Source organism: Microtus oregoni, unplaced genomic scaffold, assembly GCF_018167655.1.
Source record: "Microtus oregoni isolate MIOR12 unplaced genomic scaffold, Mior012 000002F_ref0000024, whole genome shotgun sequence".
Classification (NCBI taxonomy): Eukaryota; Metazoa; Chordata; class Mammalia; order Rodentia; family Cricetidae; genus Microtus; species Microtus oregoni.
Genome location: NW_024543061.1, coordinates 82,047,280 through 82,074,337, shown reverse-complemented (window position 1 = coordinate 82,074,337; position 27,058 = coordinate 82,047,280). Strand labels below are relative to the sequence as shown.

The following is a 27,058-nucleotide window of genomic DNA, read 5'->3' as shown; positions in this document are numbered from 1 at the left end:
GCACGTACTGGCTTTGTGGGAGCCTAGGCAGTTTGAATGCTCACCTTAGGAGACCTCGATAGAGGTGGGCAGTCCTTGGGCTTCCCACAGGTCAGGGAACCCTGATTGCTCTTCGAGCAGATGAGGGGGGGGGACTTGATCGGGGGAGGGGGACGGAAATGGGAAGCGGTTGTGGGGACGAGGCAGAAATCCTTAATAAATAAATAAATTTAAAAAATAAAAATAAAAAAAAAAGAACTGGAATTCGGGAAAATCAGGGCTCAGGAAAACCATTGATGGGGACATATCTAGAAGTCAGTTTGGGAACTGGCCACTCCAATGGGTTTTCATTTTCTTTCTGTTACATTACTATTTCTGCTGCCTTTTTGCCTTACACATAGACTTTATGAACAACTTTAATGTTTTCTCACCTTCCACACAGCCTTTATGACTAATTTAACACAAAATTCTCTTGTTTCCCACCTTATAGCCACCTCTGCTTCTCTTGTTGTTTGCCCAAGGGATTGGGCAAGTGAGTAGTCAGCTTCCTCAAGGTTCTTTCTCTGTATACCTGGTACAGTTTTGCCCTGCATCTGTCTACGTCAAGAATTTGCCTCCCAGGTCAAAGCTGTGACCAGGTGGTATGCACTGATCAGCAGTAAAGTCTGCGTTGGAGGGATGGCTTGATGGTTAAGTTCAGCTCCCAGTTCCCATGTTGGATGACTCACAGCCACCTGTAATTACAGTTCCAGGGGATCCCACTTCTTCTTCTTCCACGAGCCCTTCGACTCATACAAGCACATACTCTTTCTTTCCACACACATGTACATTTAATTAAAAAGGAAATAATTTAAAGATGTAAATCTTTATGCTGAGGAAAACTTAACACAAATTAGAAGTGACGTGACAGCCTGTGATCTCATAAAATCCAAACCACCAATAGTAGTTCTAAGGGAATGATGCACTGCACTGACCCCTGATGCACTGCACTAACCATTGATGCACTGCACTGACCACTGATGCACTGCACTGACCCCTGATGCACTGCACTGACCATTGATGCACTGCACTGGCCACTGATGCACTGCACTGACCCCTGATGAACTGCGCTGACTATTGATGCACTGCACTGGCCACTGATCGACTTCACTGACCACTGATGCACTGCACTGGCCACTGATGGACTTCACTGAACACTGATGGACTGCACTGACCCCTGATGCACTGCACTGAACACTGATGGACTTCACTGACCACTGATGAACTTCATTGAACACTGATGCACTGCACTGACCCCTGATGAACTTCATTGAACACTGATGCACTGCACTGACCCCTGATGAACTTCATTGAACACTGATGCACTGCACTGACCCCTGATGAACTTCATTGAACACTGATGCACTGCACTGACCCTTGATGCAATGTACTAGCCACTGGCTACTTTCATCTTTTAGGGGGAAGGGTGTTTAAAGACAAAGTCTTTCCTGTTCTGCTTATCACATGATCAAATTAGATGACTGACAAAAACTTTTGTTTCCAGTGTCTCCCAGCCTACTTCTGCCATGGCTGGAGGAAAAGTACAAAGAAAAATGTGGGGTGTTTTTGAAAACAAGAAATCAAAATGAAAATCTACCACAAGGAATCACCTCCAGATACTGACGTTTAAGCCCAAGTTTGACTTTCCAATTGAAATGACTATACCACACGGCTTCCATGAGACATTTGGCACAACCATTCAAGCAGGCAGTCACACATGTCCAGAGCACACTCACCTGCCATATTAGGGCTTCTGACCCATAGACTTTACATGCATTCTTCATTTCTCCCAGAAACCTTCCAACCCCAGACATTTAAAAGTGCCAAGCAAGTCTGTCAACAAAAGAAAGAAGGAATGCTGGAAATGTGATGAGTTGGGGTGATGATGGGAGCATCCCTTCATTCCCTCTTCACTGAACTTCTAGCTTATATTCACTGTGATAAAAAAAATTACATTGTGCTGGTGACCACAAGCATTATACAGTGAACGTACAGTTGCCAAAATCCCTAGGCTACACCCAATTTGCGAAGCTTTAAGAGCCTGCCTTTTCAATAGTCACTATCATACTATAAACCTTGTGAAGCCATGGTGTCCTTCTCTTTCTGTGGTGGGATTCTTCCTAAAATACCTCAGCCATGTACTAATTATTGGGCATTAATTCTTTTTTTATTATTATTAAAAATTTCCACCTTTTCTCCTCCCATTTCCCTCCCCCTCCCCTTAATCCTCCTCCCCTTCCCTCTCCAGTCCAAAGAGCAGTCAGGGTTCCCTGCCCTGTGGGAAGTCCAAGGTCCTCCCCCCTCCATCCAGGTCTAGGAAGGTGAGCATCCAAACAGACTATGCTCCCACAAAGCCCGTCCATGCAGTAGAATCAAAACCCAGTGCCATTGTTTTTGGCTTCTCAGTCAGCCCTCATTGTCCACCATGTTCAGAGAGTCCGGTTTGATCACATGCTCCATCAGTCCCAGTCCAACTGGCCTTGGTGAGCTCCCATTAGATTAATCCCACCGTCTCAGTGGGTGGATGTACCCCTCACAGTCCTGACTTCCTTGCTCATGTTCTCCCTCCTTCTACTCCTCATTTGGACCTTGGGAGCTCAGTCCAGTGCTCCAATGTCTTCATCCATCACCAGATGAAGGTTCTATGGTGATATGCAAGATATTCATTAGTGTGGCTATAGGATAAGGCCAGTTCAGGCACCCTTTCCTCTGCTTCCCAAGGAACAAGCTGGAGACATCTCCTTGGACACCTGGGAACCCCTCTAAAGTCAAGTCTCTTGCCAACCCTAAAATAGCTCCCTTAATTAAAATATCTACTTCCCTGTTCCCATATCCACCCTTCCTCCATCCCAACCATCTCATTCCCCCAAGCTCTCCCCATCCTCCCCTTCTCCCTTCTCTCTCCCCATCTCCCCTTACCCCCACCCCACCCCACCCCACCTCCGTGCTCCCCACTTTTGCCTGGCAATCTTGTCTACTTCCAATATCCAGGAGGATAACTATATGTTTTTCTTTGGATTCACCTTCTTATTTAGCTTCTCTAGGATCACTAATTACAGGCTCAATGTCCTTTATTTATAGCTAGAATCCACTTATGAGTGAGTACATGCCATATTCATCTTTTTGGGTCTGGGTTATCTCACTCAGTAAAGTGTTTTCTATTTCCATCCATTTGCATGCAAAATTCAAGATGTCATTGATTTTTACGGCTGAGTAAAACTCTAAAGTGTATATGTGCCACACCTTCTTTATCCATTCTTCCATTGAGGAGTTGGGCATTAACTCTTGCATGTACTGTTATACTGGATGACTTCTCATTTGGCCATATAATCTCTTGATACATAGAATATATACTGGGTGACTTGAATTCTGGAAAGGGCCCTGCCCCGGAGAAAGGAAATGCTTCTCACTCAGGCCTTAGAGGCAATAAAACCTCCCCTTGGGAAGCTGGAAATGCTAGGCTCTGGATTTTATACTACCATAGTTTCCCCTTTGATCTAGTCACATTAGATGTTACTGCTAAGGCTAAGGATCCCATTCCCTTTAATTCAGCTAGTAAGACTCTGATACAAATTCTAACCACACAAATGTAGCCAACACATAGTCCTCTTGTTCTTATTTTTAGAATTCTGTACTGATTTAAAGCCCCATACTAATCCTCCCATTATCTACAGGGGCGTTTCACAGCCACACCCTCTCCGAGGCAGTAATAAGACAACTGGTGCTTACTTTATCCATCCTGTCAGCCCTAAGAAATGCAAGCTTGGTATCATTGTTATTTACCAGAGAACTGATAATTATCTCTGCGTGAGTATATAAACTAGAAACCTTGTGGGATTGGGAGGAACATCAAGGACAAACATCAAGAGAGCATTGGAGTGAGCATAGAAAGAATAAATGGGACATTGTGAAAACACTTATGTGAATTAATTTGTTTACCCTCTGATATCTTTAGCCAGTTTTCATCTGAGATAGTGGTCCTTTTGAATCCTGAGAGGTTTAAGGGGGCTAAATCCCCAGCACAAACATCGATAATATCGGGAACACAAGGCATCTAGGCCTTTGTCCAACAACGTAGGGAGAAAATTAGCAAGCTTCATATTTCATGAGGAATTCTTGGCTAAATGGTATTTTAATAAAACTTAGCTATGCCTGCCAATAAAACATAGGGATGAAATAATGATTTATGGTTTAAATATTATATAACCTCTGTAATGTCTGGTACCATCTCATATCAAACAACACAAGAGAAATAAAAATCACAGGGGAAAAGAACAGAAGAATAATTTGACATCAGCTCAGACATTAATAGAACACATATGATAAAACTGTCCCTTTAAAATTTTGCTACAAGGATAAGAGTAGCTGACATATGCTGAGTATATGTGACAGGAGCCTTGAGACTATGATCTAGTTTAATCTAGAAAAAAAGTTCTGCAAAGTAAAATATTTTTATCTGTTTTTATAACTGAGAGTTGGAAAAGCCAACTTGCCCAAACTTCAGTGGAACTAAGAGGCAAAGTCAAGCAATCTGACTTTAAGGCTAGATTCTTAACCATGGGGCTCACTGAAGACTAGACTTGTAAGTTACTTGAGAAGAAGGAATTTATCTTATATATGGCACACAGTAAAAGAATAACTATGTGTCTCTATTTAGAAGAGTACCGACAGGGAACTGGGGGGGAATTAGATGGCGGGGTTCTCTAACACTCAGCACCATCACTTAGTGGGTGCACAATCTAGCGTTTAACTTTGAGTTCCTGTTTCTTCATTTGCAAAGAAGGAAAACTCAAACACACGACACACTGCTTCCTCTCCTGAGTTTCATTCACACAAGCGATGACAAAATGACAATATGATTACAAAACATCATCCTGTATGATATTCTAGCAACATGACCTCAGGAGACATGCTGCATCTTATGGATACATCTTATTTTTTTTAAATCACAATATCAACTTCCCTTTAAATATAAAGTTATAGCCAGGCAGTGGTGGTGCATGACTTTAATCCCAGCACTCGGGAGGCAGAGACAGGTGGACCTGAGTGCGAGGCCAGTCTGATCTAATCCAGAATAGTAGCACTCAGGAGGCAGAGACAGGTGGACCTGAGTGCGAGGCCAGTCTGGTCTAATCCAGAATAGTACAGCAAGATTGTTACAAAGAGAAACCCTGCACTGAAAAACCAATAATAATCATAATAGTGATTATAATACATTGATAGCATAATTATGTAATGGTGAGATCATATATTCAAGATGAGAAATTATATAATTATAGCTCATAATATGAATGCCCCTGAGGTTTTATTAAGGATAAACAATACCAATGTGTTACAGTAAAGTATAGATTTCTTATGGAATTAAAAAAAAAAGTCACACACTCAAAATTAAACTGTTTGGAAAAATTAACAACCTAGAATGAAATATTTTTAATGTAACAGTATTTTAACCATTTTCCAGGCGCAATAAACTGTTGCACATATTAAGTCACTGTGATTGTGACAGAATTTACAAGACCTGTACAAAGCTCAAGTCAGCCAAAATACCAGCTTGTTAGTCCCACCTCTGGCTGAGATGGAGTGCAGTAATTGATAGCTGTTGGGAGAGAGAAAGTTAATTTTCATCAAGAGTATGGCTCACGGTAGGGCGTGGCTCATGGTAGATCTACCATATTCCTGTTGATGACCACACAGTCAAGAGTATATGGGAAGTATATGGATTCATTTGTTTATTTATTTATTATGTATACAATATTCTGTCTGTGTGTATGCCTGTAGGCCAGAAGAGGGCACCAGACCCCATTACAGATGGTTGTGAGCCACCATGTGGTTGCTGGGAATTGAACTCAGGACCTTTGGAAGATGAGGCAATGCTCTTAACCACTGAGCCATCTCTCCAGCCCTATATGGATTCATTTGGATTTTTTTTTTTAAGAAAGAAACAAACAAAAATGAGGATGCAAAGTTGGATAGGCATGAAAAGGGGAAGTGGATCTTGTAAGAGTCAGGGGAGAGAGGAGAAAATACCATGTATGAAATTCTCAAAGAATTAAAAATATATATAAGTAGCTGGGAATGTTAGCACAAGAGGTAGCAAAATGAATAATCCATCAGAAATTTTAAAGTGTGCCTATCTGTTGATGAGTTTATAAAAATGTGCTCAACGTGTTTCGTCGAGAAAACTAGGGAAAAGAACTACCTACCAAGAAACTGGCTAACAACATAGCCTGGGAGAGGACAGAATGTCAGACACCAGTGAAAGAAGGGTAAATGGCACGGACAGTTTAGAGACGTGGAAGGATCCACCAGGGCTGAAATGTGTCTGTATCTTACCTTGGGATTCCATGAGCATACAGTTCAACAGATAAAGCAAACGGAGAAACCAAGAAACTAAGCTCAGTCAAGTAGGGTTACAACCCTAAAGAGGCAGATGTGTCAAGGATGTGACACAGATCACATCCTCACCTCTGTGTGGAGCTGCATAGCTGAGCAGGCAGGTTCTTTTTGGTGAAATGTTTAATACACGCTCGCATGTGTGCACACGCGTGCGCACACACACACACACACACACACACACACACACACACACACGCATGCACGAGCGCATATGAGTGCATTGGAGGCCAGAGGTCATTCAAATGCAAAAAGCACATTTGCTGTGATGAGACAGGGGTGGTGATGCATAGTTTTATTTCAGTATGCAGGAAGAAGAAGCAGGCAGCTTTCTGTGAGTCTGAAGCCAGCCTGTGAATTGTAACAGTTAATTCAGTTAATTTCAGGCCAGCCATGGCTACATAGCAAGACCATGTCCAGAAACAAGCGAATCAGGCCAGTGCTGGGGAGGTGAAGAGAGGTGAATCCTTGACATTCCCTGGCAGGCAGCTCAGCCTCATTGGCAAGTTCCCGTGAGAGATCCTATCTCAAGAGAAGGTGGGCAGTGTCTGAGGAGCTGCGTTCGAGGTTGTTCTCTGGTCTCCAATCCACGTGCGCACACACACAGAAGTAGATGATATCCAAGTTCTCGCAAACTTCCAAGAAGTAGCTGGTTCTGTTCTACTTTGTTCTAATCCATGGAGAAGGAGCGCTCATCAGTTCTACAGACTCGAGACTGGTACCCAAAGCCAGGGGGAGTCAAAGAGAAGTGTTAGACTAATCTTGCCTAGGAAACTGTCTTCGAAAATCAATTGTTTAGAAAACAAAATCCAACATATTAAATAAAATAACAGTTCATCGTAAGAAAATGGACTCTATTACCTCCCTGAGGCAGGACCAGACTTTGTTGACTTTCCAGGGGGAAGCCTTTACCTCTCTGAGGAGCAGAGGAGTGAGGGGGAGATGAAGGAAGTGGGAGGAGAGGAGAGGGGGAACTGGGATTGGTATATAAAAAAATAAATAAATAGATGGAAAGATAGATAAAATTTTAAAAAGAGAAAATAAACTCCAGCTCAACAATTTTAAGCTAGTGATTTACTTCACTGTGTTAGCTAGTCAAAAGAAGAGTTGCTTAAACATGTGCATTTGTCATAATTTAATTTACTCTCCATCACTGATTAAAAATTAAAAAGCATAAAACAAAATGACATCAAAGTTCTTTGCTCTGAAATGTTTCATTAAATCACAAGAAGAAAACCACATTGATCACCTCCATAATTGTTTATTTATCCCTGGTTAAAACTACTAAAACAATGCATTGCAAACACAGAAAAAAATTAAAAAATAACAAATAAAACACAAATCTGGTCAAAGTTGTAAGTACTTTTCAGTCATGCCATGGGATATATGTCCTAGGCACTTCTTAAGCCTGGTTGTGGACCCAGCTCATTAACGCACGGTTCCGAGGGTGCAGCTTAAGTCTCCATTTTACCAACAAGGAAACAAAACAGGGTGAGTAAGTGTGATTTTCAAAATCACCAACCAAAAAAAGGACAGCACTGTTTCCTTTGGGCACCGGTCTTGAGTCTGTGTAGAACTGATGAGCGCTCCTTCTCCGTGGATTAGAACAAAGTAGAACAGAACCAGCTACTTGGAAGTTTGTCTGAACCTGAACTTGGATATCATCTACTGCGTGTGTGTGTGCACATGGACTGGAGGTCAGAGAACAACCACGAATTGGTTTTGGTATTTTGTTTGTTTGTTTGTTTTTGTTTTTGATTTTTCAGAGCTGGGAATTGATCTAGGGGCTCATGTGTTGGAGTCCACAAGACTCTACAGTGAATGCACAGCTGACAGAACAATAGGCAGATCCACGGAAAGCGTGTAAATACACGTCCACAAGGAATAACCCATTTTGCAGAGCTGTGGGAACACTTGTCTTTTCGAAGGGTCACTGTCATATCTGTGAAAACCTTGTGAGGCCATGATTCTCCCTTCAAAATGGCATTCACTCACTCCCAGAACACTTCAGCCATGTAACCTCTTCTGCAGGGACAACAGAATGACCTTTCCATTCCCCCATACCATGAGGCCTTAGAGAATAACATTCACTCTTTGTTCTAACAGTGAATTTACATAGAGTCAATCCCATAAAATTACCTGCTAACAGACCATGTAGAAATGTATGTAGAAGACATGTACTGAGCAGGAAGGCAGCATGCCCCACCTTTGCTAACAAACAAATCTAGGCATCTCCAAAGCTGGTTATTACAATAGAGATTAGAAGAGGAGAATGGGTGAATCCCGGATTAGGGGATGTTTAGTAACTTTACCTAATGGTTTGGGTTGTCCAGTATTTCCCCTTGGATGCCGGCTCTTTCCTGGGTGGGGCCACCTGTTCTGAAGTACAGTTTTGTCAGGTTCTACCTGCCCTTTTTTGTAATTTTGTTAAGCATATTATCATTGTCTTTGCATATAGGATTTTACAACTTTGTCTGAAAAAAATAAAAACCTCATGGAGATCACTCCTGCTTCTGCATCTTTTTCTTTTTCTTCTTCCTCCTCCTCCCCCCTCCACTTCCTCCTCATCCTTCAATTTCTGCTTCTTCATGCAAAGGAATAAAGAACATGTAGTGGTAATGTACATGAGTTGGTTTATTCCGTTTGCCCTCAGATCCAATTAGCCTGCCATAAGGAATCTTTCTGGACCCTGAGAGGTTTAATGATCTTAACTTGTGCACGCTAAGCAAGTGTTCCACCACTGAGCTATACTCCCAGCACCACCTGAATCTCACATTTTCCTCACCCTCTATGAACTTAATTAGTACCTCTCCTGCAACTTTTATATTTCATTTATTTATTTGAAAAAAATTTTCAAATGTATAACAAATTTCTGCAGTTTGGCAGAGGTTGTTATATTATCCCTTCTGTTCTAACAATAAATAAGGTAGTATGACATTTTAAATTAGAAACCAAGCTCAACTATTCAATTCCAGTATGGACCTGTTTAGGAAACAAACTGACCCCACAAAAACGTTTTTGCTCAGATAATCTTTACCCGAAGTAAAACTCCCAGTTTAATGGTAGAAAAGAAAACCCCAGCTTCCTTGGATTTGGGCTCAAATCTAAAAGTTCTTTTAAATCTTTCAGCTTTTGTTATCCCCTCTGCAGTCAGCCCTTTCTGAAAGGTGACAGTCAGCAGCCACTCAACAAGAGGTTCTGGGAAACGTCCATTCTTCTTTCCAGGCACGGCATGAGTCACTGGGTTTGCAAAACCTTTGAGCACACAGGGTAGAGAAGGACATGTTTGGAAATCTCTCCCTAAATGCCAGGAGCTTCCCCTGCAGAGCAAAGGCCAGGCTCATGCAGATCTCTCTCTCTCTCTCTCTCTCTCTCTCTCTCTCTCTCTCTCTCTCTCCTTGTCTCTCTCTTCCACACTGTGTTATCAATACCCAAGTCCAGGCCCTGGAAGCATCAACAGCTAACAACTCTTCCTCATTTCTTGGAGTGGGAGTGGGGCCTTTACAGCTTTATTTAGAGCTAACATTTTATAACTTCAGTGTGGAAAATGCTGACAGATATTCTCTCCTTAGTTAAAGAAGCCACTTTCCTCTTGGTGGCATTCACGATTCCAGTAAAACAGGCATAGTGATGTTCATTTACACCGCTACAACCAATGCTCAGATATTAACAAGAGTTCAGAAGCACATGGATAGGGAAGTCACTGTCCAAGACACTGCATATAGGACAACTTGTCTTACCTTTGAATATGTCCATCTTCTTCTGTTACTGTAGCAGAAGACCCAAAGTTAGATATTGTATAAGGGAAGGGGGGTTATTGGATTTGTTTGGTTTGGGGACTACAAGGACAAGATCGAGCATCTCTGGAGAAGACTTCAAGGAAGGATGCATCATGTGCCTGAGATCACAAGATCACACGGGGCACACAGCCAGAGATTCAGACAGAACAACCTGCTCTTCTGAGAACTAATCCGCTCCTCAAGATCAGCCTTGCGGTCCTCAGCAGGAGAATGGATGCAGTGCACATTCAAAGTGAAATTTCATTCACTCACAAAGAGGGAAGAGTGGCACAATGAGGTGGCTCAGCAGGAGAGGGCACCTGTCCTCAAACCTGATGGCATGAGCTCAATCAACATGACCCACGTGGTAGAAAGAGACCTGATCTCCCCAAAGGTCTCCAACTTACACAGGAATGCCATGGTATTTGTGCCCAATCCCCACACATATGCAAAGCCATCTCTCTGTACAATGAATATAAAATCATAAAAGTTTTAAGAGAATTACCAACAGTAGTTATCTTCTGAGGACTATGCCTTTAAGGCTCACCTCTTAAAAATTCCATCATTTTAGTGGCTAGGGAGATGACTCGGTCAATAGATAAGAGTACAGAGGACTGGTGTTTGGAGGGAGACACAGTGCCCAGATAAAAAGCCAGGCTGGTGCCATGTACTTGTATTCCCGCTACTGGCAAAGTAGAGTCTGGAGGATCCTTGGGGTGTGCTAGTCAGCTAGTCTGGACTAACTGGTGAGCTCCAGACCTATGAGAGCTTAATCTCAAAAAGTGAGGTGAGTTGAGTCTGAGAAACAATACCTGGAATTAATTTCTGACCTCCACAACTTGCAGACTCATGTACATCTGCACCTGCACATGTGTGTGCATACACAACATATAAACAGAGCACACACACAGAGAGAAAGTATTTTGTTGTTTCTCACAATACCACACCTGAGAGCAAGTTGCTGGCCCAGTAACTCTTGGAGGACACATTCAGACTGTGTCCAAACCCTCAAATCCAAATCCACAGCACCCTCATCATAAGCTGAATGATGTGGGATTTCCCCCTGTATGCTGTGTTTACCATTAATGAATAAAGAAACTGCTTTGGACCTATAGCAGGGCAGAACTTAGCTAGGCAGGGAAAGCTAAAGCGAATGCTGGGAGAAAGGAAGGCAGAGTTAGAGAGAAGCCATGGAGCCTCCCAAGATAGACACTGGGAACTTTACCCAGTAAGCTACAGCCATGTGGCAATATACAGATAAATAGAAATGGGTTAAATTAATATAAGAGTTAGCCAATAAGAAACTAGAGCTAATGGACCAAGCATTGATTTAATTAATACAGTTTTTGTGTGATTATTTAGGGTCTAAGCTAACCGGGCAGCAGAAAACCAACAAGCGGCCTTCTCCAACAACTGAAGTTTCTTGTATCTCTGGAACGATGTGTTTTGTTCCATTTTATTGGAAGAATTTATACCTTCTCACTAAAGACATTTTAATTTATGGTAAAAGATTTTATTCTTGTTTTATATTTGCCCCAAATAACCTCAGAAGACTGTAAAGTCACATAACTGGGCATTTTTCATGTAGCTGGACCATGGATGGAAAACCGTTCCTCAGAAGAGTGCCCCATGGGAGAAGCAGTGTGAGAGCAGACCTTCTGAGCTTGCCACAGCTGTTCCCTCCCTAGGCAGATGAGTTTGCATAGGTTACTTCACTCTGCTCTAAACTTACAAGGAATGTGACGAAAATAAGCGAGTTCTCACTGGTTGTCACAGCCTAGTCTCTGGCTGACCCTCTAGGTAAGTGGGGGGATGGATTGACCACTGCTGTGCCCTACCTCTGCCTTCTCTGTTAACTGCACTGATTTTGGTGGCAGTGTTCAAGCATGTCCAGCTATTTCCAAAACCTTTAGAGAAGTTCTTGAGTTCCCTGTAGGGCTCGTAGCCCAGGATAAATGCATGTACAAGGTCAACCTCCAGTAGTCTTCTTCAGGTGGAGTCCATGTTGTTTTTGAGAAACATTCACTGAAGCTCTCAGATTAAGGTAGACTAGTCTGGCTGGTCAGCAAACCCCAGAGATTTTGCAGTCCCTGTCTCCCCAGTTTTAAGGTTACAAACATGCCATCATACACAACTTTGTGGGGATTGAATGCTGCTCAATTTACTTGCATGGCCAACATGTACTGACTGAACTATCTCCCCGACCCCTGATTGATTGTTCATAAACCTTTATGTTTCATAATTATATAATCCTTTCCTTCTGTAGTTAATAGACCACAGTTTCCTCTCTTCGCCCTGAGAGCAGAGAGTTTGTTTTATCCACCTAGATGCAAATAAAAACGTATTGGTTGTTACTGACTACCCACATTGTGGTTTTCTGACTCACACTCACTCATGGGCTGGTTTACTTGGATTAACCACAGTAACTGGTTGCAAATCATTTTCATTTGGCATTCTGTAAGATCTCTTTGACAAGATGAATGATCTAATTAAAGAAAGAAAAATATTTGTTATATATTGTGTATATGTACACACCTAACTCAGACAGAAATATTCCCAGAATGCCCTGACAGGTAACTGTGAAGAGTTATACTGTCATCTCAATTGTTGATAGCACTCTGAAAGTGAGTTTGTGGCATGCTGTTTTGATTACCAGTTTATGTAATGTTTTATTATGCTGATTCCAAAGCAATATGTTCCCAAGTGGTTTAGATGAGGACACATATAAAGCAGCACACCGAGAAAATAGACCAACCACCATCCTGCTCCAACTGTCATGTGGAAGATTTTCCAAATTCCAAAGTCAAGAGTTGAAAACTCACAAGTCAAGTCAAAGGCAAAGTTATCAGACACCAAGACTCCACCCTTCATCTCAGAAGTCATTTCCAGGGCCTCACCAATCTTCATTTATTAACCATAGCAACTGGCAGTTGAGAAAGACACCAGCCTGTCACTCCTCCCTTGCTTGCAAGCACCTGACAAGCTTTATTTCTTTAGAGAGTAAGAACATCAGAAACCACTTTATAATCATTCCTTTTCTTGTTGCTGGGATGAAATACCTGAAAAGCATGGTGTGGAAGGAGGGCTTTGCTTGTGCTTGTGGTTGAGAAGATATGATCCAGCATGACAGGGAAGGCATGGCAGCAGGAGTGTGAGGCAGATGGTCCCCCAGCATCTACAGCCAGGAAGCAGAGCAGGTGCGCTGTAGGCAACAACAGCAGAGAGACATTGAAACAGAAAAAACTTCTCAATTATATCAGCCAGTGTATTTCAAGGATGTGTTGACCTCACAGTGGAAACCAGGAGATGTGGTACATTGGGGAAGGAGTTTTGCTCTTGTTTCCAAAGGAGAAGAAAAGCGATGAATACCATCAAAATTAATAAAGAAAAATTCAGAGTTTCTGTCTCATGTCATCTGGTATGGGACAGAAGGAAGAAAGAATTTAGGAAAAAATGTAACTTTTCTCCATACCTATTTTGTCTATATCACACCTTTCATTGAGTGTATGTCTATATAAATAATGTTTAAGTTTTCCACAATGAACAATGAATTTTCCTGCAGTAATCTTTGAAGTTTCCAGGAAGAAAACTTCACCTGGTTGATATGATGTCATGATGCTGATACCACTATATAAGACCTGTTTTGGGTACCAGCTGCTCAAGATGGTTCCAACTTAGTTAGCTGAAATGGTGCACCTTTTTTACAATGTTATGGCCAGAACTCCAAATAGGAGCCTCAGAAAAACCCTACAGAATACTCGGAGACTTTTTGCAATTATACAAGACAGTAATCTTGAACTTTAACCATCATTTTACTTTCACAGGATCCCATAGAAAGAACATCATTCCCATGAAAGCTGGAAGTAACTCTAGAAGATGACATTCCCTCTCCCAACAAAGTTTGTCTTCGGGGTTAAGGACATCTATTAGGGGTTGATTATAATTGGTATAGGGTTGGGGTTTAGATTGGGGTGGAAATTATATAGGCTCAGGGAACTCATTGAAAAAAATAAGAGATAAATTGGATAGGATAATAGATTACTATGAGCTTACTTACACTAATAATAATAATGAGTAATAGTGAGATTACTTGTGAGCTATTATTTATAGACAATTTACATTGGTATAGATTCTTGTATATTGATACAAATTCAGATTATATTGAATATGTTCCTATTATGTCTACAATATTTGTACACCTAGGCAAAATTATATTGTAATATTGTATGTATGCATGCTTCTACCTCTGCTTAAGACATTTTGTATATTAATATAATTTTAGGATATATTTATCATACTGCACTATACATTTCTACCTCTGATCAAGATACTTATACATTGTTCTTGGCAAAACTGGCCTTTGGGCAAGGAATTGCCCAAGCCTCGACCATTGACAATATGCACAATGTCCAGATAAGAGAAGCAGGATACAAGAAAAAGGACTGTCAAATCTTGCCAAGACTGGGTAAGACAGTTTTGAAAAATTTCCTGTCTCTGAAAATGGTCTATCAGTTATTCTAAGCCTTAATCAAAGTTGGTTGCTCCAATGTTGCAAATGAGACTTTGGGTGATCACCCAGGTAGCCAGTTGTCTGTATCATTTATTACACATTTTGGAAGTTGTTTGATTGCACTTCCTGTTTACTCAGGTAATATTATTTCCCTTCTCAGGTCTTCAATGGGTTGAAGACTAGATAGTTTAGTTACTTTCCTCTCATGGCTTGGCCAAGATATTTCTAATACAAGACTTATACTCCTTAGGTTAGGATAATTATTGAAACATTTATCATGTTTCTTGCTTGATATTGTTTATGCTGGTTGTAATTTTAATTTTTACACTTGATATTTGTTCTTATTGTATATAATTGTGTATTAGGCTTAGAACTCTCTTATTTAAACAAAATGAGGAGGTACTGTAGGAACTCCTTCAGCTAGTAGCGTTTAAGATACCAGCCCACTTGGGCATGGCCTCTTATATTATAAATGCCCATGTAATGTGTGTGCACTCTCTTTATCTCTTCTGTCTGCTGGATTCTGTCTGCTCCTATTCCCTGTTCATGCAGAGGACTGTGATCTGTGAGTCTACCCCTAAATAAATAACCCTTTATTATTCTAATTCTCAATTCTAAGCTAGCGTGGGATTTCTTTTTAGTGCCCATTTTCACAAGTGGATGCTGGTGCTCAGCTCCCTTTCTCCTTTCGTTGCTCAGTCTAGAACCCCAACCAGTGGGATATTGTCCATGTTCCAGATGAGTCTTCTCCCTCAGCTAATTCTCTCTCTAAACACATTCACAAATCTCCTCAGTGATCCTTAATCCAGCCAACTTGACAATGAAACCCAACCCTTACATTCTCTACTTCTAAATAATAGCTTGTAGTGTCTACAAATAACCTGACTTCCACATGAGCAAGTGTTTGTGTTAAGAAAGCTAGTGACTGGGCTGCTCAGAAAGCATTGCATTCTAGCCTATTGCCTGCTGCCTTATGAGTGCTTCCTAGTTGCTGAGTAGATTCACTTCTGCTATACCAGGGCACCTGCCCACATTTCATGGCTATCTACTTGTCTATGAAATGTCTTTTCCCTGTTTTTTAATATACTCCAAATAGACCTAGTTTTTCAAAGATGAGATTGGATACCAAAAAATCCAAAAACATTCCCATGGTATCCCAGCCTGTTCTGCTTTGTCCTGAATTCCTATGGTACCTTCTGTATTTCATTTTACTTAACATTTTAATCTTTTATTATTTATTTCATTTGTACAACTGTTTTGCCTACATGTATGTCTATGCACCACATGCATGCCTGGTCCCTACAGAGGTATGAAGTGGATGTTGGATCCCCTGGAACTGGCATTAGAGATGGCTGAGAGTCACCATACATGTGCTGGAAATTGAACCCAAGTCCTCTGGAAGAGCAGCCATTGCTCTTACCTCCTTACCTACACACATGCTTAATTGTGTCAGATCTTATCAATATCCCATCTCTTCTACTATTGCCGTCTGTCTCTGAAGATCAGCAATAGTGACATATATTTATATATTTCTAGTTATATAAATACATAGCATATGTTTAATAACCAGGTATGGTAGGTACATCACTTCTTTTGTCTTAGCATTCAAGAGGTTGAGTCAAGAGGATTGCCTTGAATTTCAGGCTTTTTTAGGCTATATAGTGAACTACAAGCTAGCCTGGGCTACACAGTGAAATCCTGTCTCAAAGGACAGCAGTAAAATCACTTAACAAGAGAGAAGGAGTAGGGGTGTAGCTTGGTTGGTAGAGTCTAGCATGCACAACCTCTGAAGGCACGCATGATGTCACCTGTCACCCCAGCACTTAGATGAGACAGGTGGGAGGAATCGAGGTTCAAGGTCCATCCTAAGCTACACAGCAAATTTTAGGCCAGCTTGGAAAACATGATGCCCTGTCTTATGTGAAAAAATGTTAATTTTTTTTTGGGTGTTAAATTAGCAGACAATAAACTGCACAGCACGCTGCACTGCAAACTGTATTTCAGTGGCGGGACTCACTGTACAAGTGGCATCTAAGTGGCTGCTATAGGGTCACAACAGCAGAAAACAAAGGATGCAAAAAGAAGCCACTGAGGGGACAGGAGCTCCAGCCTTTAAGGGGTTAAACAGATCTACCCACAGTGGAAAAAAAGGAGGTGGGGAGAACTGATTTTCCTTCATTAAAGACTAATTTTAGGTCTTTCTAGTAAATGAGCGTGTTGTTTATACTTCATATACTCTCGACCCCCAAGTCTGGGAAAACACATAAAATTTCCAAGAATTAAAGTTTCCATTAATCCAAGCGCCAAAAACAGAGGCTGGGCCCTCAGGAGAAAGCACATTTGTCCCTCCTGGCACCTTCTCAAAAGCTATAGAAAGATATTTACTGTACAATCCTTCTTCTTTGCAAATGCACTGCCTTATCATTCCACAATCTAGATGGGGCAGGGTGGGGCCGGGCCTGAGGGGGGGGGGGGACGGGAGGGGCGACCACAAGTCAGAAACCCAGAAACCTGAGCACTGACTGCTCCTTGATGGTGCCAAGTTGTAGACAGGCCTTCCTGCTGATTGTAAATTTCTTTATTGGAAGAGATTGCTCATGGAGTTTTTGCTGTTAGTCTCTCCTCTCCTCTCCTCTCCTCTCCTCTCCTCTCCTCTCCTCTCCTCTCCTCTCCTCCCCTCCCCTCCCCTCCCCTCCCCTCCCCTCTCCTCCCCTCCCCTCCCCTCCCCTCCCCTCCCTTCCCCTTCCCTCCCCTCCCTCCCCTGTCCTACTCTCCTTCCCTCCCCTCTCCTACTCTCCTTCCCTCCCCTCCCCTCCACTTTTCTCTCTCTCTTCCCTCCCTTCTACTCCCCCTCCCTCCCTTCCTCCCTCCCTCCCTCCGTCTGTGCTCGTGTGTGTGTGTGTGTGTGTGTGTGTGTGTGTGTGTGTGTGTGTGTTTAAGTTCCCAAGAATCGGTCTTAAGTGGTGAAGTACTTTATTAGAAAGGATTTCAACTCTCTCACCCTCTGTTCTAAAGCTCTCAGGACTGGGACCCCACCCCACCCCACCCCACTCCTCCCTCCTCATCCCACCCAGAACACCTAAACTCTCTCCATCTGGTTTTATTCAATCTGAAGCAACCCAGTGATCTCCCAAAGTTACAATTAAAAAATAATAAATTAAAATCTCTTTGCGTCAGTGAACTTGGACTCAAAAAGTTCTCTGAGCGGCGAGCCTTTTAAAGACGTGTGTGTTGGACCAGCAGCGGAGTAGCGGCTACTGAGAACCCAGCTGACTTGGCGGGTGCCTCCTCCTGCGGTGGTCCCTCCCTCCAGACCCGCTCCCTCCCTCCCCAAGACTGGTCTCCGCCTCCACCTTCCCCTGCTCACTAGGACCTCTGGCCCAAACTAGGCGGCTGAGGAGCTAGCAGAACACAACCACCCGCATCTCTTCCCCCAACTCCTCCCCCGCCCTCCGGGAGTCCGGCAGCAGTGAGGGAGGGGGTACCAAACCCATCCCTCGTCCTACAGCCCTCCTCCCTGCGTGCACAGTGAATCGCACCTTCTAGAGTCCTAACTCAGTTCTGGAGGACCAGCATCCCCCGGATCTGCCCCTCGGGCTGTGGCGGCCCCTGGCCCCGGGATGCGAGAGACAGGGACCCGCCCGCGGTGTGCCTTGAGGTGCGCGGAGCTCTCGCCGAGGCGCGCGCTGCCCTGAGTCTGTAAGTTGCGTTGCTCCTCCCGGGGAGAACTAGGGGAAGCCGGTCACAGCACAGCCCGTGACTTCAAAGCCCACACAGCCCAAATGCACCCAGCCAGGCTCAAGCCCTGAACTCCACCGCAAGCCCTGCTTGTGTGTCTGATCCTTGTGTTACAAATTAGTTTCCAGTATATAGTATGATAGGTAGAGAGTGGAGGGGAGGCTAGGTAGGTTGCTTTTTAAAATGCGTCTCTTAAATCCTTCCAATTTAAATCATTCATTTTCAAGTTCAAAAGTACAGCGCTCGGTACCTTGTCTATTACCGTTAACATTTTCTTAAAGAGCAGGAAGCAATTTCTTCCCGGCTACTAAAAATAAGAATTCCTCTTTCTTTACTTTTAACCCTGCTACTCTACTTAAATAACGAGCGGGTAGTCAACCCAGCTGGCTTTAATTTTCTTCCTTGACGGCGTGTGCACGTATCCTTGCCCTAATCCCGAGACGCGCTGAATCACAGAATTCTCTTCGAGGCTGTATTTACAGAGAATGCTGTAAGATTTGCATATCTGAGACAAGAGCACACAGGGTAACAGGGAAGAGGCAAAAATAATTCCTCTGGTTCTGAAAAGGAAAAAATTAATCCTCTGTTTCAAAAGTTTTTTCGGGGTTCTCAGACTTCAGACACAAACTAGCTTCTCGTTTGTATTGTTGAACCATCTTCATTCAATTTTGCATACCACTTCGTGTGTGTATGAAAAGGTATCCCTTATGTACAAGGACCCGAGGCGAGGAAATGAAGTTGGCCGATTTTAATAAGCTGTTTTTTTTTTTTTTTCTGGCGTAGGAGGACGCGTGTGGAGGAAGGGAGTCGCAGGTTCGGGCAGGTGCATAGACAGGCTATGGTGACAGGAAGATGTTGGCCAGGAAGAGCATCATCCCCGAGGAGTATGTACTGGCACGCATCGCCGCCGAGAACCTGCGCAAGCCGCGCATCCGCGACCGCCTCCCCAAAGCCCGCTTCATTGCCAAGAGCGGAGCCTGCAACCTGGCGCACAAGAACATCCGTGAACAGGGTCGCTTCCTACAGGACATCTTTACCACCTTGGTAGACCTGAAGTGGCGTCACACGCTGGTCATCTTCACCATGTCCTTCCTCTGCAGCTGGCTGCTCTTCGCTATCATGTGGTGGCTAGTGGCCTTCGCCCACGGGGACATCTATGCTTACATGGAGAAAAGCACAATGGAGAAGAGCGGCCTGGAGTCCACTGTCTGTGTGACCAATGTCAGGTAAGAATAAAATGGGGTGACACGCGGGTCGGCAGCAATGTCGAAATAAAAATCTCTTTCATGTAGGTGATGGTGACATAAGGGGTTTTCATTGGACAGCTCAGAAACAAAAACGAAAGCAATTTTGGGGTGCAGGGTGGAGGCCAGCTCATTAAAAGTATTTGTAAATGTCCTTTGATGTCTGGGTCTTTGAGACTGCTTGACTGCGTCTTTGTGTTAACCTTGGATGGCTCCAAAGGATTCCTGACTCCCGGACCTCTGCTCAGTTTCATAATGATGTTTTGCACCAGTAAACATCTCCAGTCTACCAAAAGTATTGTGCAAACGTGAGAAACTTTTACATGAAGTGCCCTTGATTTTAAAATATGCTAACAATAAAATAATTGAAATAAACGTAAGCCCTTCTTTAAGATTATTTTAATGTATCTGATAGATTGCTTTAGATTCAAAAACGGAAGCTTAAATTCAGCAGAGACGTTTTCAGTGAAATTTAGCTCAAGTTTACACGAAAGGGGCTGAGTAACAAGTGCATATTGAAGACTCCCCTTCCAAAACTCCCACAGGACAGGAAAAAAACAGCTTTTCATTACACAAATTTGATCGAGCATTTACGGATGCTTCAAAGACAGCTAAAGTGCCTTTGATTTCTGTGGCTCTCCTTTGGTGTTCCCAGGAGACCCAAGAATGTTGCAGTGGGGCAAATTTTTTCTTAATGTGTTTCGTTGGATGGAGATACGATTTATATCAAATGCAGAAATGTTCACTGGATAAAAACAGTGGTAATACTGGGAAAATCTCCAGGGTGTTTTGTGAATCATGTTCCAAATCCACACAATTCATCAGACAGAGAAACTGAAGAAGCATCATCCCGGCAGGAAACGGTTAAGAAGTAGACTTTTAGTGGCTTTGGGATCCTATAAAAGATGAATGACTTTACCCCCTCTCGCCATTGGCCAGGCCAGTGCATCAACAGATCACCCTAGAACACACGGAGATCCCCCTCAGATTTGGGGAGAACACAATGCACTAGACTGACCCGCAGTTTTACCACTGGGCACACAGAATTTTCTTTTCTCCAGCGTTTGCCTCGGTAACAATGTGGATAAGAAGGTCTGGTGAGCAGAGCATGAGGGATGCAGAGAACAAAGTCCTATGTGTAAAACATTTGAAGTTAATATGTTACTGTCATACAGTGCTCTGAGGAACTTATTGGCGTTGGTATGGCTGTGGAGGGTGGTGTATTCAAAGAAGATTCCAGCAAACAGGCAAGAGATCCCGACAAAGAGCAATGGGAGAAATAATCATGACAACCTTGAAAACAATTTTACTCAAGACAGTCTATTGTCACTGTCTATGAAAAAGAAATCATTTAGCAAACACACACACACACACACACACACACACACACACATATATATATATATATAAAATCAAAAGAGATTATTCTTCCTGTGAAGAAAATGTTATAGTGTTCACTGGCTCCTAAAAGTTGCTTCTTGTTACTTCCCATTTTTCAAACAAGACATTCTGAAGAATATCTGTTTCCTAGATGCCTGCCTGCTGGTGTTGAACCATAGGAAATGGTGTCAGAATTACAATGAAGTAAACTTGATTTTATCAGAATAGAACAGTGCCAACTTTTGGATCACACTCCACAGCATTATTTAAAGCTTTATTCTCTTCCTAGAGAACTTAAAAGATGCTTAATAATTCTAATTATTTGAATTTCCATTCCTTTCATAAATTCAGTGTCAACCGAACTATCAAATTTGGAAGCGATTTTATTCCCCGGCTTTCCCCTTGTGTTTCCAAACACCATGTAATTACTCTCATTTTTTAGGGTGACTTGCTTTCTCCTTTGTGCAGATGACTTTCTAACATGAATCAGAAAGTAGAAACTATGTTATTTTTCTCATTATTATTCAGCTGATACACCCCCAGCTCTGCACCCCTAAATGCTTTTTCTCTTGAGACTGTTTAGCCTGACAGGTGGCCAGAAAAAGATAGGATCTTATGCTGGCTAGAGAAATTAAATTTCATTTTAAAATAAACGTTATGAAAACATAGCCCGTGAACCATTTCTGAAGCCAAGGAGACAGACTTTGAAGAGGGAAGTCCCTCATTAGGTTCTTCTCTAACACATAAGCCATTATCAAACTCAGCACTATATGTGCTGTATCCTCTTCTGGAATCTATCCCTACTATCTATAGTATTTTCAGGCCATGCCATATATCTCATGGTGTGTAAGTAGGGCAGAAGTCAGGTCTTATAGTTTTGCACAAACCCTTTTAGCCAAAACAGAGATGAACGGCCCCTTTCTGACCCTACTTAAAAACTGAAGGATGTGTACGCTCTCCTGGCTTCCTGCCAAAGTGCAGTGTGTACTGGGCGCTCAAAGTTCAAATGCTTTGTTTCCTCATTGTGCTTGGCACTCACAAATAGTATTTTGACAGACTGCTAATGTATGGGTTTCTCATCTATGAAATTAGGGAAATTTGGGATTAGGGTGCATGGCAGGAATAGGGGCTGTGAAGAGGGGATGCAGCCAAGTGCAAACCTTGTTAAGAACCAAAACTGATGCTTCTTCATTAGCGGTGAAGCAGAGTTATCCAGGAGTCTTTCTGAGAGGCACAGGTCCACTAGGAGCCAGCAAACCCTTGTTCATTCGCTAAGATGGAGAGGAGATGTACAGACACAAAACAATAACAACAAAACAAAGCAAAGCAAGCAAACAAACAAAAAACTCCCCAAGAAAATCCCGATGCCTGTTAGCACCTTCCTCTTGCCACTTTGAGAACACCAGGCCAGAACTGATAGGACTCTGGGAAGCTGTCTTTATATTAGTCTTGACATAGTCATTTACTAATTGACATCTGAAACTCTGCTAATAGCTTCCACGTTCTCTGGGTTACTTAGAAAACAAAACGAGATAATCAAGAGAAACTGCTACTCCTCCAAATAGAAAATCATTCTTATTAAAATTTGAATGTTTGAAGATGGTGTCTTTTATACTATGTTTTAGCACCGTGCTAAGTTGTGTAAGCAGAACAATTAATCACTGAATAATGACTATAATTTTATGAGTTATAAATAGTAAATATTGCGCTTATTACTCAATACCTTCCATATGATTCAAATCTCTTAAAAACGAGAAAGTCAGAAATAAGAAACACCCATGTGGTATAAAATTTCACAAAATAAGTTGGACTTTGGTGAAAGTGGAATATATCTACAATTTATATTTATTTATTTTATGAATGTCGTTGCACAGTATATGATCTAGGAAATATTATTGAAATTGTGTCTCCAAATCTGGATATATGTACTTAGGTGCAAACGGAAAGGGGAATAGGAGAAAAAGGATAATGGGAGGAAGTGGGGGAGGAGAGAAGAGGGTGCTTATATTTCATATCAGTCTTTCCAGAATTTCTTACTAGACTCGAGGCTGTTTTCAGCATGTGGTCTCTGGCCTGGCGTTATTTCTGATGTCCTTTCTTACAGGTCATTCACGTCTGCATTCCTATTCTCCATTGAGGTTCAAGTGACCATCGGATTTGGCGGGAGAATGATGACCGAGGAATGCCCTCTGGCCATCACGGTTTTGATTCTGCAGAACATTGTGGGTCTGATCATCAACGCGGTCATGTTGGGCTGCATCTTCATGAAAACGGCCCAGGCCCACAGAAGGGCGGAGACTCTGATTTTCAGCCGCCATGCTGTGATCGCGGTCCGCAATGGCAAGTTGTGCTTCATGTTCCGGGTGGGTGATTTGAGGAAGAGCATGATAATTAGTGCCTCAGTGCGCATCCAGGTAGTCAAGAAAACAACGACGCCCGAAGGGGAGGTGGTGCCGATTCATCAGCTGGACATTCCAGTGGATAATCCCATTGAGAGCAATAACATCTTCCTAGTAGCCCCTTTGATCATCTGCCATGTGATTGATAAGCGTAGCCCCCTGTATGATATCTCAGCAACCGACCTTGCCAATCAAGACCTGGAGGTCATAGTGATTCTGGAGGGTGTGGTGGAAACCACTGGCATCACCACGCAGGCTCGGACCTCCTACATTGCCGAGGAGATCCAGTGGGGACACCGCTTCGTGTCGATTGTGACCGAGGAGGAAGGAGTGTACGCTGTGGACTATTCTAAATTTGGTAATACTGTGAAGGTGGCTGCCCCAAGATGCAGTGCCCGGGAGCTGGATGAGAAGCCTTCCATCCTGATTCAGACCCTCCAAAAGAGTGAGCTATCACACCAGAATTCTCTGAGGAAGCGCAACTCCATGAGAAGAAACAACTCTATGAGGAGAAACAACTCCATCCGGAGGAATAACTCTTCCCTCATGGTGCCTAAGGTGCAATTCATGACTCCAGAGGGAAACCAGTGCCCATCGGAATCATGACGGCAGGATGATTCTGAGACTGTCACTCTGAGTTCTGATGGCTCACAGCCCTGAGACAGTTACTCATTGAGTTCTGATGGCTGACAACCTGAGACAGTAGCATTGAGTTCTGATGGCTGACAACCTGAGACAGTAGCATTGAGTTCTGATGACTGACAACCTGAGACAGTACCATTGAGTTCTGATGACTGACAACCTGAGACAGTAGCATTGAGTTCTGATGACTGACAACCTGAGACAGTAGCATTGAGTTCTGATGACTGACAACCTGAGACAGTAGCATTGAGTTCTGATGACTGACAACCTGAGACAGTAGCATTGAGTTCTGATGACTGACAACCTGAGACAGTACCATTGAGTTCTGATGGCTGACAGTCCCAAAAAAGTTACTCATTGAGTTCTGATGACTGAATATTAGACTGAGCACCAAGATAGGGTTGGAACGCAGTATTCACAGTTTAATGCACTGAAAAATATTTCATATTCAAGAAATAGAACTTCCTGTATTAATAAACAATAACACTCAATGCAGAAGACTCACAGCTCACACCTGTTTCACACACAGAATGTCACTGTGACATGCTAAAGTTATTGAATAGAACACAGAAGGTATTCATGGCTCTCATTTTGAAACACAATTTAGGATTGGACCTGGAATTCCACACCTGGCCAAAAATTGAGTTTGTCTGAAACATGTAATTGGTGAGCTCATGGCTATGCTGTTTCTACTGCTCATTCTACACCTGCAGATAGAATGGGAAGGGGAATGCTCCAATCACCTTTTATATGTCAACCTTATTCTTTTTTCATGATGCTGTATGTGGTAGAAAGCATAAAGAAAACCTCTTACATCTGTCTGCTTCTAAGCAGTATTTGATCAATCACTAATCCTATACATTGACTTCTCTGTACAGTTTGTTGGGTAGAACTGGACAAGAGTCCGCAGAAAAGCTAAGTCCTTGCTCTTGTTCAAGTGTTTTCTCAACTTTCTCAAAAAAAAAACTGTATTGAATATTTTATTAAAACATTTCCTTTATACTCACTGTGTGGTTTTGTGAGTCCTCTTACACAAAATTATCTCACATCCAAAACCCCAAGAAAGGCATCTTTAGAGGCACGGAACCACACAGTGATGAAACCATCTTCTAAGAGTACATTCTCAGATCTGTGGCAAAATAGAATTACAGGTTTATTTGACTTTTCGTATGACAATATTATTTTTGATATTTATTTCTGAGTTTGAGATGGCATGGGAACCTGAGCTCTTTAGCTCTGAATCTCCTATGTCTTGTCTAAAAACTGTATTTCCTTCGTAGCAGTCTCCACAGTCGGTCAACTGACCTACATAAGTGAGCGTTTTGTCACTAGGCTAAAATGAGATCTTCTACCAAAGCATGATTTCATCATCCTTACCTCCTGCATCTTCAAGTAAGGGAGGAGTAGAGAGATGTTCTGGGTTAACTCAGGGTGTGATATAATAAAACCCGGAAGTTGGGCATCTGTGTAGCTTTTTACTCAGAGTTTGGGGCTTGAATTTATTTCTTACATGAGCAATTCAACCACATGAGTCATGATGAATATATTGAAATTTAATCTTAAAAGACTCATGATTCTTACCAAGTGAATAGCAACTGTTGGGTTAAAGTTATTTATTCTTAAGAATGTTCAGACATGGAACTCTAGACTCACAGATCAAACAGGTACTTGAAGCTCTGCTTGCCTGTTTAATAAAACACTCAAAACATACTCGTGTCTTTAGAAGCCAAGGCTGCTGGTGTAGGAATGTAGCTTCAGGTGAGTGAATGCTTACCCAGCATATACAAGGTCCTGGGTTTGGGTCCCAGGACCTCACAGCATAAACCAAACACGATGGTGCAACACCTGTAATCCTAACCTTAAAGGTTCAGGCAGGAGGATCATAAGTTCAAGTCATCCTCAGCTACACATCAAGTCTGAGGTCAGTCTGGACTACACCCCCCCACACACACACACATACAAAAAGAAAGAAAAAATGAACAATCCCCCCATATACAGAATGCTTTATTCACACTCAAAAAATCCATTCTTCTCTCCAGTCTTCTTATCATTCAGACCAACACCTGAGATTATACTTGATGTCTTTTTTATACCTACTTTATGTGCTTTTTTATACCTACTGTGTGTGCCTTTTTTATACCTACTGTGCCATCCACTAGCAAATATACACATTCAATATATATTCAGTATGTAATTGTTTCTTTCCATTACCTCCTTCCTCCCCCAGTTAGTCCTGCTTCTCACAGGGTGTACATGAAATTATTGTTTACTTTTTATATTATTGAAATATTGAGAAATTTCCTTAGAAATCACCGAAGAAAATATGCCTTCACCAAACAGTCTCATAGGAATTGCAGCCCCTATAGCAGTTCTTGGAAAGGTTTGTCATCTTAATAGCCCAAGGCAGCTAAACAAACCCAGTAAGCAGCTGCTACACTGGCCACAGGCACATGGACAGTGCTGCCTGCTCTTCAGGAAAAGCACAATGTTCCTGAAAGGGCACCAGCTGCAGGGCAGCAAATGCTGGACACAGTTAGTGAAGGCGTGGTGTAGGATTTCTGAGTCCCCATGATTCAGAATGCTCTAGAACCAGAACATGGTCAGTTCTGGTCGCTTGTCATTGCTTGATACCAAGGACCCAATGACCGTCACCGTGATAGGGAGTCCAGGGAAGGCCATGACTTAGAATGTGATGCTATTTAGCTAACAACAGCCACATCAAACAAATGATAACAAAACAACCTCTAAAAATCCGGAAACCTTTTAGAATTAACAAGCTCCTATGACTTAGTTTTGCTAAACTGTATTCACTGCATTAGACAACAAGAAGGTCATGGCTGTGATAACTGAGTCTGTAGAGAACTTGAATCTGCAATGAACTTAAGAAAGCATTGGTATGTAAAATGAAAAAAAAGATTGTTTTCTTTTTATAAAATAAAAAAAAGCGTATTTAAA

The 27,058-nt window shown here is 42.3% G+C and overlaps 1 protein-coding gene across 1 annotated transcript; it reads left to right on the top strand.

The window, feature by feature from the left end:
• Positions 1-18,110: 18,110 nt before the first annotated feature.
• Positions 18,111-25,239, top strand: Kcnj8 (potassium inwardly rectifying channel subfamily J member 8). The gene is made up of 3 exons (XM_041644408.1): positions 18,111-18,399; positions 19,222-19,664; positions 23,167-25,239. The coding sequence occupies exons 2-3, from the start codon at positions 19,291-19,293 to the stop codon at positions 24,065-24,067; spliced, it is 1,275 nt and encodes a 424-aa protein (XP_041500342.1). The 5' UTR covers positions 18,111-18,399; positions 19,222-19,290; the 3' UTR covers positions 24,068-25,239.
• The last annotated feature ends 1,819 nt before the right edge of the window (positions 25,240-27,058 follow it).